The sequence below is a fragment of the Quercus robur genome, chromosome 12 (genome assembly GCF_932294415.1).
Source record: "Quercus robur chromosome 12, dhQueRobu3.1, whole genome shotgun sequence".
Classification (NCBI taxonomy): domain Eukaryota; kingdom Viridiplantae; phylum Streptophyta; class Magnoliopsida; order Fagales; family Fagaceae; genus Quercus; species Quercus robur.
This window is the reverse complement of record NC_065545.1, coordinates 31266409-31280378: the sequence shown is the minus strand read 5'-3', so window position 1 is coordinate 31280378 and position 13970 is coordinate 31266409. Positions and strand designations below refer to the sequence as shown.

General features: G+C 32.7%; 1 protein-coding gene across 1 annotated transcript; it reads right to left on the bottom strand.

Moving 5' to 3' along the window:
* Positions 1 to 4971: 4971 nt before the first annotated feature.
* LOC126709938 (21 kDa protein-like) lies at positions 4972 to 5890 on the bottom strand. The gene has a single exon (XM_050410313.1). It carries the CDS (start codon positions 5777 to 5779, stop codon positions 5180 to 5182), a length of 600 nt encoding a protein of 199 aa, XP_050266270.1. The 5' UTR covers positions 5780 to 5890; the 3' UTR covers positions 4972 to 5179.
* Positions 5891 to 13970: the final 8080 nt, after the last annotated feature.

Below are 13970 nucleotides of genomic sequence, written 5' to 3'. Positions count from 1 at the left end.
AGAGATATATGACACTATAAAGGATATCATTAGACTCGTTATCACTAAACTATCCTTTAAACCCATTTTATAATAAATTTAAATATGTGAGCTAACTATACAACTATCTAAATGATTTTTTTAATTTTGTTTTAAGTTATATTCTTAACATAATAATGAAAAAAATAAGATAAATAGAAGTACATATTAGGGGTTTGAATAAAAAAAAATTCAAAACTACATATATAGTTCTAAAGTAAAAACCTATATTTTAATATAGTTTTGTAAGATAGTATAAAACAACTGATGTAGGATACTAATTAAGTAATTTAATAAATTTTAAAATAGCTTGATATTAGCGATTTTAAAGTCCTATATATAATAATAATAATAATCAACTCTTCAAAAAAAAAAAAAATAATAATAATAATAATCAAATCATCTTGAGTATAAACCTCTTAGCCTAGAGTGAATGCTCCTGGATTTCCTGAAAACTAGTTTTAACTTAAGATTTAATTGCTCTTACTAGAGGTTTTATTAGAACTTCCAAATTTGATTAAGTCCTAATTTCCTAGTTATCAATCCAATTAACAAAATGGTTGGCCGAAAACAAGTCCTACATCTTGCCAGCCCATTTAATTATAGTTAGCTCATTCAGGAGGGGAAAATTTTATTTAAAAAATGTGGTAGTTTTTTTGTTTGAGAAAAAAAAAAAATGTGGTAGTTCGGTAACTTTGGAAGTTTGCCTGGTCAGAACTGAAATAACAAAAAGCTTGGAAGATGCCACATAGCTCAGAATTCATACCCTCATGTCATGGTCACATGGGCCTTAAATAACAATGGCTTGGAAGATGCCACATAGCTCAGAATTCACACCCTCATGTCATGTATGAGAGGTGGGGTAGAGCCTGAGGAAAAAAGAAAAAAAGAAAAAAAAAGCCTATCCAAATCTGAGGTTGAAGCTTTGAGCACCCTCACTGCCACTGGTGTGCATAGCGGCACTGGTGCATTCGTTGTGGTTCATAGTGGGCCTGAGACTTTATAGGCCCATTGGTTTTGTCCAGACCCCAATATGGCCCATGCCATGTTTGAGAAGACCAAGAGGACTCACTCAAATTTGGAGGATGGATTACGTTTCCATTAAAGCCCAGCCCAAATGTTATACCCAATAAATCAAGTTTAGTGTCTTCTTTCTTTCTCATCTAACTCACGCCTTTCTCATGTCTAGCTGTGAAGAGAGTTTTGTACACACTTTCTTAAATAAAAATGGAATTAGGGGGGGATTTAAAATGAGTTTCAAACGTCAGATAACCAAAAAGGATGCATTAATTGGGGGTCAATTTTGATCCTAACTGTGTGAAGGTAGAGTCGTAGGGATCATCTAAAAAGGATATGGAAGCTTCTCGTGAACTAGTGTGTCATTAAGAATTGCAAATTCTATTGGAATGAAATCAATGAGTGGGGTCAAAATCAGATTTAAGGTAAGAGGTTAAAGTGTACTATCTACAAGCTTGCCTTATGGTCTGTTGTATATCATATTCGATAATCGGTAGTAAAGAGAGAATAATAAGAGTTTGTGTTTTGGTTTATTAGCTCCCTTGAAAATATTTTAGCAACTGCTACTTTTATATTTATATTATATATTCAAACATAAGTATTTTATACAAATAAAAGTTTGTTTACAAAATAACAGAGCTATGATATTGTATTTGGATTTCATGAGAACTCCTAAATATTAGTATTAGATTGCTTTAGATGTATTTGGATTATAAGAAAACTTCTAAATAGTAAATACAATAAAATTGTTTTGAAGGTATTTGGATTATATGAGAACTCCTAAATACTAAATAGTATCAGATTTCTTTAAAGGTTCCAGTGGCAGTGATTAATGATCTTTCAACGCCTTGATTTTAGCTATAGATAATGTTATCTCAATAGGTATTAGGTAGCATAGGAATGCCATCATCCATCAAGGTAGAATTAAATTAGAGGAAAACATTGTAAAACTAATACGTTTGGAGACAGTGGCATAGGGAGGGAGCCCATGGCTCCACTGCTTTTCCTTTAAATTAGAGGAAAACATTGTGAAGCTAATACGTTAGAGCAATATTTTTATTATTAAAATTTTGGGACATGTTAAAGTTTGTCGTGTATTAAAAAAAAAGATTAGTTTTTTTTTTCTTTCTTTATTTAGTTTTGATCATTATTATTTATGAATGATTTTTATTGTTAAGGCATATGAATGATATTTATTATTTAATTATCTAAGATTTATTAATTTGTAGGCATTTTATGATTCTAAAAATATTGTTACACTTATTTAATTTAGTTAACAAAACAAATTTAATATATAATATTTTAAAAATATTAATTGTGATTAATATAATTTAAAGGATAAATACACATAACTTAATTAAAGGAAAATTTAATTATCTTGAACTATATTGTGGGGGTAACAGACCAGGAAGCCCATACTAGTATATACGTTGGGCCAAGGGCCCAGTCCAAGGAAGAACCCCTCCTTGGTCATGGGAAGAACCCCTCCTCGACTAGGTGTGGCCGAGGACAAAAGGAACGGCCTATTACTGAGATTGACATTCCAGGTCATTCCATGGAATATGATAAGTACTAAAACGGAAAAGGACAACGGAAAGGATGGAAATATCTAAGGGAAAGCTGCCATTATTGCATTAAGTGCTCTATACCTAACAGAGTCATGTTTTTCAGCCTTTACAACCACTCCTAATGACTTTGGGGAGAGGCTGATGAGACAAGTATCAGGAATCTAAATCTACACGTGGACGTTGGGTGGAAGGGAGGAAGCTAGTATAAAATGGGAGGTAGGAGGTAATCTGGGGGGGACTTCGGGAACCACTACCACTCAATAAGTACTAGAAAAAGCTCATCGGATTGTGCTGAGGACCATTCTTCTTTGATAAATTTAGTTCATCTTTGCTTGATTGTCATGAACACCATATTAACTGTTGTCCATGCACTAAAACCTAGCTCTTTGACCCACTCTCTACAAATTTATTGTACTGGGTTCACTGGTCTAAGATCCCATACATCTTGGACTTGGGCTGCAAAACGTGCCCTAACATATATAATATACAATACCGCCTTGATAAATTTTTCTTACATAGGAGGAAATAAGTAAATAACATAAAGCCATGTCGAAGACATACCTTAAGTAAAAATTATACATATCCATGTATTTTGCAAATTTAAACATTATATATATTTATTTAATGTGGTCCCCCAGAAAAAATTCATATTCCGCCACTGCTGGGAGATCAAGGAATTGAGTTAGACAGTTGCAGCTTCTGCAACTATGTTCAGAATAGGGCCTTATGCTCCATGTGGAGTATCTCTTATTTTGTTCTTTAGGTTCCTTCTATTCATCTTGAAAGAAATCTGTTGGGTTTGTATTTTTATAGGTTTTCCAGTGGGTTTGCCTGTTTGTTGTACTTTATTTTTTGAGTGTATAAACTTGTGTATTGTGTTTTCTTTCAAGTAAAGCTCTCACTCATTAATAAATAAATAATTTTCAAGTATTTCATCACAGTTACACAGCAAAGCAGGAAAGAAATAATATTCTGGATTGAACAATGTTATAATTGACACCACCAAGACACTGTAGGCGTAAAAGGTTGGGGGAACACTTTAATGAGAGTCACTATTGAACTTCTATTTCTGGTGAGTTTCTAACAAACTTCAGCACCAATAATTAAAGGAAAAAAAAAAAAATCTAGGAATGCAAAACCTTTTACAACTTCTTACCACAATTATGATGTGTCAAGTATGATAAGTGAAGAAAAAATAATGAGTTTTTGTGTAAGTGATGGTTAACCATTCATAATTTGGCATGTCAAAATTGTGATAAAAAAATTGTGAAATAATTTATAATTTAGGACCGCTAATAATTAAATGGAATAGCTGTCCAGCTTCACCAATGGCAGCCAATATTGGTGGTCTGGCTCTCAAAGGAGAATATACACATCAAAAGCGTAGCGGTAAAGTCTGCGCAAAAGTGATGCACTTTATCTTAGTGGGGACACATAAAATGATCCCCATGTGCCTCAAATTGAAGACTGCCATGCAATCCTTATCAATGTCCGAATCTAATGAACATTTACCTATGGTATACGAAACTTGCCCTGCATGTGTCACCCAAATCAATATTTGGTTACAGTGGAAAACCTTCCCAAGCCAACTATTATCCCTTATGCTTTAATTGTGGTAGGTTTTAGTATATGGCTCTTCCAGAATGTATGATTTTGAGAATTCTGACCATTTTGTTTAATCGATACAAATTGTGACCCAAATCTCGCAGATATTTCAATCCCAATAAATGATGACACTATACCTTTAATTTGATTAATTCTTAATAAATTCGTATTTGCAATTTGTGAGGTCACAAGAAAGAAATTTGGATTCACTTTCCTGTTGGATATGATTAAGGGCAGAATATTCGTATATCACTATGGAAAAGTAAACTTGCACTAGGATTTTCTGGCATAACATCTTCGTCAGCTTTGGTTGCAAAAATTCAAGGTGGGATGAATCTGCATCAATTTGACAATTTTAAGGTTCCTTCTGAAAGTGCTTTCATCACATAATCACAAGAAGCTGCTCAATGTTTCATGAATTCATCTGTTACAAATTAAATTGTCACTCGCCTTTCTTGCCATGGGCTTCATGGAGCAAGAATATTCAACTTAGTAAAATCATGTCATAACTCTTCCCATAATAACGGTAATTATGCTCCTTTAAAAATTATACTAGACTTCCAAACTTTCTAAAAAGGTTTGTATTTCTAGTATTTTCCTTTTGCAATAGCATTCCAGTGTTCATAGTCGACCAGACTATGTTTCATATTTTCACATCCTTTGTCTTTCATGGTGAAAATATTTGCTCATAATATGCCCCATGTTTTGATTCTTAAAAATATAAATATACCCCATGTTTTAATAAAATAAGAAACACTTGATATACACTTTGACAATAGAATACAAATATATAATCAAAACCCACATTACAATTACAATTACTAACTCAAAGGCCTACCAATCCTCTGTAATTCCCTCAATTTTGCACTTTCTGTGCAAATTTACTGGCCCCTAAACAAAGTGATTCATACCATAACATTAGTCAGAATAATTTTGAACCCAAGACAATTGAAGCTAAGATCTCACTTTAATTAGTTGAGGTTTTTGGTTGCAGCGTAGCTGTTGATAAGAGCTAAGGCATTACTTGTCATTTGTGCAACATTCACAATTTGATTCCTCACTGTGTTCTTGACATTCCCATTCGTAGTTAACCCATCCAAGCAAGTATCCTGATCTGTCAAAGATGAACTCACCCATGTTTGAATATCATTCATTTGGAGCCCAAAACTTTTTCCACCTGCATTGCCCATTTCTTTAATGGAATTTTCGAGCTCATCCACAGAGTCACTTAGTTCTTCCACACAGTCGCTCAAGGCTGCAGCCTCTTTAGGCTTTAACCCTTGGCTTTTGTACAGCTTTGCTATTGTTTCTGAAGTAGAGCGGGTGGTTGTGAGTGCCACAGAGAGGGCAGTGCTGGCTAATACTTTGGGGCTGGTTTGGATTTCGTTTGCATAGCTAGATAGGGAGCTGAAGCACAATTCTGGATAGGTTGTGGCACCACATGAAGTTTTGATGAATTGGGTGTTTGTTTCTGTGGGAATTGGTCTGCTTGCCAAGCATTGGTTCATGTAGGTAGCAAACACAATGAGGGTCATGACAGCAGTTAGAGTGGAAAAATATGAACCTTCCATTACACCAATCTCTCTCTCTCTCTGTCTCTCAATGGGAGTAGGGGAATTTGATGAAATTTAGGCTAGCAAGGTCCCCAATTTATATTTAGGAAAAGCTCATGCTTGTGGTTCCCACGAAAAGTGGCAGCATAATGAAGCCCGTAGCTTCAGTTAAAGATGCCATAAAAAATGAAATATCTGGAAAGGTTGTTGTGCCACTCTTAACTCTAACTTAAACTCTAATTCACGCAAAGAGCATGTCATTTTTATTACAACAAGGGCTTTTTATGTTTTATCATAGAGTTAGAAGCATTCTGACAGTTTAAACTTTTGAAATAAGTAATTTTTCATGGAGTCAAAGCAAAAAGTCCAAAATTCAAACTTTGTTTTTAATTTTCCTTCCATTAAAAAAAAAAAAAAAAAAAAACCATTTTCACATGTTGCCCCACTTAATAAGGACATTAAGATTGTAGGATAATTGGTAATGTATTAATTATAAAAAGTTTACAAACTGATTTAACAATAAATATTATTAGTGGACTTCAATCAACAACCTAATTGTTGATTTTTTATTTTTATTTTTTTATTTTTTGTGATTAATGACCTTTAAATTTATTAGTCTTATGTTATAATTGTAATGTCTCTAACATCACTCATGATAAAAAAATGATACACTTTGCCAAAAAGTGATCAACAAAGGGTCTGTTTGGATACAACTTATTTGATTGAAAACTGAAAATATTATAGAAAAATAATTTTTAAATGTGTGAATAGTGCCGTAGGACCTATTTTTATTATTTTTTCTGAATAAAGTGGTGTGGGTCCCATGAACAGTAACTTTGTCTCCCATACAGTATAATCAGGTGCATGAATAGTATCAGTTACTATTTATAAGTGCTGTAAAAAAAAAAAAAAAAAACGCACAAACGCAAACGCGAATCCAAAAGGCACCAAAGTGGCAAAAATATCAAATATGTGTTTTTTTTTTTTTTTTTTTTTTTTTCCTGATTTGAAAATATGTGCTCTTCAAAATTTGGAAAGGCATATTTAAAATTTAAGGGAGAAACTTACATTGCAAAATGTAAAATTACTACTAATATTACTCAAGTCATCATTCTTTCAGGCTGGATGGGTCAAATTTAACCTTGTGTGAACATGTGTATTACGTACAGTTCCTGAATGTGTGAACCATAGCAATTCCTTATCCATTTGATAAACCAACACCTAATGTCAGCCCCCATTTAAAATCCAGTCATTTCAAAAGGTGAGAGGTAATAGTATTTGAGTAACGATAAGTAATACGTGTGTGATAAATAGCTTCCATGGAGCTTGGGAGCACAGATGGGTCAATTAGGGACATGAAAATTATTGTTCGCCATTTGCAGGTGAGATTGGCTTTAAAAACAATGGGACCTGCTCAAGGTCCCTCCAAGCTTGGCAGGTGCTGATGAATCACATGTTATCTGATAAGTGCGCTTAAATTCCGATGACAAAATTGATATATATATATATACACATATAGGCAAATGTTATCCAGCATGGGTGTGGTGCTAGTTAAAGATGTATTTTTCATTCAAAAAGCTGCAAAAAGTTATAAAAACATGTAAAAGATAGTATAAAGCTGCAAAAAGTTACAAAAGAAGACAAAAAACTGTTTAAAAAAATAAAGAAGCTGTTGTTAACGGACACTACCCATTAACACAACTCATATATATATATATATATATATATATATATATATATATATATTTTTTTTTTTCCAAATGGAAAAGCACTATGGCCCAGAGAAATATCAAAACTTCGAGGAAAGAAGATGGAAATTATGAGAACTTTATTGATTCCTCATTAGATTAACTAGTCGCAAACCCGTGCTATGCACGGGAACTTACTTGTTTGTTTAATAGACTAAAATAATTATATAAAATTTAAAATTGATTATGAAACTATACTATTTCATGAATTTCTTCTGTTTCACTTCAATTTTTATTACGATTTGATAAAGAAGTCATTGTTTGAACGTGCAATATCTTGTGAAAAATCTACCAATTGATTTCAGATATTAAAATTCTCGAAATGCCAAAAAATATTAAAGAATAAGAAGATTCACTGGCTAGAAAATTTTGAAACAAAAAATATATATTTATGACTACACAATAGAGAAATACAAGAGAAAAATAGGTTATCTTTAAAAGAATATATAATTCATGGTATAACCGTTGAAATCTGCTAAACATGTTCAGATATTGCAATAACTAATGCAAAAATGCATTTTTTAATTTTTTGTTGTTATCTAATATATAATAGCAAAAAAAATAAATTAACGCATAATCAAAAGATTTTGAAATAAAAAAATATATATTCTATAACGTAGAGTTCAAGAAGTTTGGTAGGGCTTTTAAAAAATTAATTAATTTTTTTTTTTTTGGGTTTATTGCAATAAAGCCGATACTTATCCTTTTATTGCAGTTTTTTATTTTTATTATTATTTTTTTATATAAATAATCATCTTTGTGGCATATGGTGATATATATTTAATTTTTTGTTGTTATCTAATATATAATTGCAAAAATAAATTAACGCATAATCAAAAGATTTTGAAATAAAAAAAATTATATTCTATAACGTAGAGTTCAAGAAGTTTGGTAGGGTTTTTAAAAAATTAATTAACTTTTTTTTTTGGGTTTATTGCAATAAAGCCGATACTTATCCTTTTATTGTAATTTTTTATTTTTATTATTATTTTTTTTTATAAATAATCATCTTTGTGGCATATGGTGATATATATTTAATTTTTTGTTGTTATCTAATATATAATAGCAAAAAATAAATTAACGCATAATCAAAAGATTTTGAAATAAAAAAATTATATTCTATAACGTAGAGTTCAAGAAGTTTAGTTGTAGGGTTTTTAAAAAATTAATTAACTTTTTTTTTTGGGTTTATTGCAATAAAGCCGATACTTATCTTTTTATTGCAGATTTTTTTTTTTTTTTTATAATAATCATCTTTGTGGCATATGGTGATATATATTTAATTTTTTGTTGTTATCTAATATATATAATAGCAAAAAATAAATTAACGCATAATCAAAAGATTTTGAAATAAACAAATTATATTCTATAACGTAGGGTTCAAGAAGTTTGGTTGTAGGGTTTCTAAAAAATTAGTTAACTTTGTTTTTGGATTTATTGCAATAAAGCAGATACTTATCCTTTTATTGTAGATTTTTTTAAAAAAATAATAATCTTTAAATTAAAGTCAGCTTAAAATATTAGATTTTATCCAAAAAAAGAAAAATTAAATAATGTTTTTAATTTAATTTTTTATTTTTTAAATATTGTGTTGTGCTGACGTGGAAAATTGTGGTGCCAGCAAAGGTTTCGGTTTTATATATATATATATAGATTAAACTATACAGCCTCTGTTTACAGACTACTCCTAATTAACCACCAAAATATAGCCGATGCACACTAATAACTAACTCAACTAACTTCGCTTACTAAAGTAATCGATGAGGCCTCACAGCCACAGGTCACGACATATAGGATATAGCATAACTTGGTTCAAATTACAGCCCTTAAACTACACACGACACATCGTTTTAGTATTACAATGGGAATAACATGTCGTTTATGTAGCATCTTCTTCAACCTTTTTCTTGAAACTTGTCATACTACCCTCAATATGTAACGTTGGATTGTAAATGTTCAGCACACCCATGTTGAAAAACGAAGAAGAAAATTGAGTAGAATGAAGTGCCTTGGTGACTCCGTGAGGAGATCTGCTGACTAGTGATGGGTGGATATGCGTGGTTAACAAAAACATTGCTGCTTGAACTTTGTCACGAACTAAGCTTTAATCAATTTCCATATGCTTGGTTCTCAAGCTGGCCCTAGTCCTAGACCAATTAGGCCATTGCCTAGGGCCCCTACTATAGAAAAACCCCAACTATGAGGGCAAAAAATTATTTTTCTTTTTTTTTTTGGGAAAAAAAAAAGAATTGTTGTTTTATATTTTTCCTCCACTTGTAAGAAGGCCCAAAATATTGAATAATGTTAGACATAAAACAAATTTAAATACATAAATCTTATAGATAGATAAGTCACCAATCACAAAAAATAATTTAAACAGAAAAATGCTAAAAATATTATAAACTTGCTACATAGCCTTTACAAATTAATGTAACAATGAATATAATTAATGGACTTCAACAACCCCTTAAATGCATATTTGAATTATTTTTTGTGATTGGTGGTACATATCTGTATGTAGGGTCATGTTTTTCAGGCCAGGCCCAAGATGCGTGAGACCTTAGACCAGTGAGCTCGGTACAATGAATTTGTAGAGAGTGGGCCAAAGAGCTAGGCCTTGGTATATGGACACCGGTTACCACGGTGTTCTCTACGATCCAGTTCAGATGGACTGGGTTCATCTGAGAGGATTGGTCCTCGGCACGATCTGGAGAGCCCTTTTTTGGTGCCTTTGGTGTGTTGGGGGGGGGGGGGGGTGGTCTCCGCCCCTTTCTGTTTCCCTTTACTCCCTTTTTTATAGTCGTTTCCTTCCTCCTGAATGTGGTCCCTAGAGTAGGTACTTGTCCCATCCGCCATTCCCTCCAGTTGTTGGGAGTGGTTGTAAAGGCAGAAAAGTATGGCTGTGTCAGGCTCAAGGCACTGAATGCAATAATGGCAGCCTTCCCCTCAGACACTTTCACTTTCTCCGCTGTCTTTTTCTGCTTTAGCACTTTTCCTATTCCGTGGAACGATTTGGTGTGTCACTACTAGTGGCAGGTTGTCTCATTTATCCTCGGCTACATCCATGCCGAGGAGGATTCTCCTCATGGTCGAGAAGGGGTTTTTCCTTGGGCTGGGCCCTTGGCCCAATGCAGACATTGACGTGGGCCTCCAGGTCTTTTACCCCCCACATCGTAAGTCTCATGTTTTAAAATTTAAAGAATCTTTAGCATCATTTATTCAAATACTCATTTATTTATCTTCTTGAAGTGTCACCAATTAGGGGTGGCAATTTGTGTTTGCATGTCAGGTTCGTGTCGTGCCGACTCATAAATATCCGACTATATGGGTCAACACTAACCCGACATGTTTATTAAATGGATCAAGATTCCTCAACCCTAACTTGACTCATTTATTAAATAGGTCAGTCGTGTCGATCTGTTTATCAAATTTTATCAAAACCGAAAAAAAAAAATTATTATTAACTAAATTGATATGAATTATGAAAATCCAAACAAATAAATATTTTTAATATAAAATTTATAACTAATGAGTAGCTGCTTCACAAATAATCATTTAAAACTAAATCATATCTCAATATCACAAATAATCAATCATAATATGTCAAACAAAATAAACAACAACAACTAATAAGTTTATATACCTAGGGTTTGAAGGGTATTTTGGTAAAAGGTCATTTAATTAAACAGGCTAGACGGGTCAAATGAGTACTACATGATGGACACTAACTCAACCCGTTTATTAAACGGGTTAGTCATGTCAACTTAAATATAACACTAATCCATTAAGCCTCAACTCATAACATATTAATTTCATGTCATGCCATATCAGGTTCGCGGGTCGTGTCTAATTTTGCCACCCCTATTACCAATCACATTCATCGCAACATCAGTTTGTAAGTTTTTTCATTTTTGTAGTAAAATTTTTTATAACTTTAGCATTTTCCAAATCATATTGAAAAGTAAAAATGATTTTTTAATAAAAAATATTATGATATAAAACACTAATTAAATATAATTTAAGTGACAATAAAGGTATCATCTTGGGCCTCCAAATCTATTGGGCTAGCCTTGGGTTCTCTCATGAAAGACTGGATTGGCATCAATATGCAATATTGCTTGATTAAAAATAAATAAATAAATAACGACAACAACAAAGCAGCTTATGGATGTGAGATTTGAAGGTCTTGAAGTAAAGCCATTATCCATGTAACCTTACATACAATGGATGCCACGAATTTGTGTTAAGAGTATGTAGTTAATTAAATTTGTCATATTTCAATACTTTTGAGAGAATTGGTAATTTAATACAAAAACCTTGTTTTCAATATATATCTCATAAGATAGGAGAGTATTACATCACCATATTTCAGGAGCACCTAATAATTTTTCCATTATAGCATATTTTATTACTAATAATAAATTTTTTTTGCTCTTATCATAATCTCCCTTTAATGTATCAAACATGCCTTTAATATTGTCCGCGCAAACAAGCAAGCATCTAGTGTTATTTGAATGGACCATCCGAGCAATTGTAAATTATATCTGAAGTCCTTTTTCTATTTTTGTTCCAAGATCAGTCAACTTTGTAGCACAATCTGGCTAGTTGGTACGCTTCTTTTTTAGTTAGTGGATAAGGTCCCTTACACATCTCTGTCTTCCTTCCTTATCTTCCCTGATTAAGGAGATGACTTGCGACTAGTCTTCTCTCTTCAATAAAATCCTATCTTTATTTAGAAAATAAATAAATGAAGAACGAAAGAATTGGGTAGGTAACTCATTGTGGCATGAATATGACTTTTAAATCGTCCAACCTGCACCTCTTTTCTATCTTTCTGGGGATTGTTGAAGCTAAAAGTGATTGAGGTGCTATTTTGGCATGAACCGCATTTGAGTAAGTGAGATGTGACACCAAACAGAAGTTGAAATAGACAACTGCCACTTATTTTGCTTAAAAGGTGGTGTTTATTACGCATCTAAAAGCACTCACAACAGTGAGCTCATATAGTTATAATAGTATTTTTTTAGCTCTCAATTACAAAAAAACCATGAAGCAGTAGTAGAGTTAAATCTAAAAGATTTGACTCCTCAGTTACAATGTACATTTATCTTTAGATGTGCATTGTAGCTTAAAGATAAAAAATAAAAAAATAAAAAATTTATTACACTTCTCTCATTAAATAAATATTTCCTTTTCTCTTTCTCTCTCTCTCTCTCTCTCTCTCTCTCCGGCTTCTCTTCTTTCTTCTTCCTTCCTCAATTTTTTTTTTCTCTCTAGCTCGCCAGCCAGCTCCCTCATCGCCGATCTGTTCTACTGACCCACGCCAAGCCCCATCGCCGATCTCCCCAAGCCCCATTGCCCAGTCCGTGCCCCTCCGCCGGCCTCAATGTCACCGGCCCAAGCCGACCCAAGACCCAAATCCCTGATCCATGCCTCCGACCCACACCTCCGATCAGACCCACGTCATCTCTCTATTCTCTTTGCTATGATTGAGTTTGTTTGTTTGTTTGTTTTTTTTTTTTTTTTTTAATGTATTTTCATATGAGTTTGGTGGCTGTGGTGGTGGTTGATTTTAGCTATGGTAGTGGTATTGGATGATTTTGACATTGGATTTGTGGATTTTGGTTGTGGTGACTGGTGGCGATGGGGTTGTGATTGTGATTGTGGTTGTGGTTTTGTTTTTTGTTTTTTGTTTTTTTTTTTCTATGTTGTGTTGTGGTTGCCAAAGTAGAGTGGTGGTTGTGGCCGGTGGTGGTGGTGGTGGTGGTGGTGGTGGTTGTGGTTGTGGCTATGGCTGTGGCTGATGGTAAAGGTGGTTGGTGTTGTGTATGTTTTTTTGGTAATGAGATATATTATTTTATTGTAGTGATTATAATATTTTATAGTGATGTTTATATTATTTTATTGTGATGTTTATTTTATATTATTTTATTGTATTGAAAGCTAAAACAAATTCACTACTATATCATGTGTGTAGGTAAAATAGATAAAGTAACTTTTATTGGTGCTAAATAGCTAAAATTATAGATCCACTACTGTGGATGCTCTTATTATACACATACTTAAGGTTCGTTTGGTTGGAGGGGTGCTATTTTGACATGAACCGCATTTGAGTAGATGAGATGAGACACCAAATAAAAGTTGAAATAGACAACTGAGACTTATTTTTCTTAAAGGGTGGTGTTTATTACATACACACACACACTCTATTATACACACACTTAAGAGACAAAGTTAGGACTTGGAATTAGGGGCGGAAGTATAAACAAAAAAAAATAATTATGAAACTTCAAATAAGCATTTATTTAGTATTAACAAATCGTCGACAAAAACAAAAGCACAAAAATCATTATTTCTTAATACATTACAAATTACAATGCAATCATTTAAGAAAAAACAACTTGACATTTTTCTAAAATTTTAAAATCATCTATGATTAAATCCGCACTAATTGTCATAGC

Excerpts from the sequence above, each read along its gene's own strand:
- LOC126709938 (XM_050410313.1), bottom strand. The coding sequence starts at position 5,779 with ATGGAAGGTTCATATTTTTCCACTCTAACTGCTGTCATGACCCTCATT.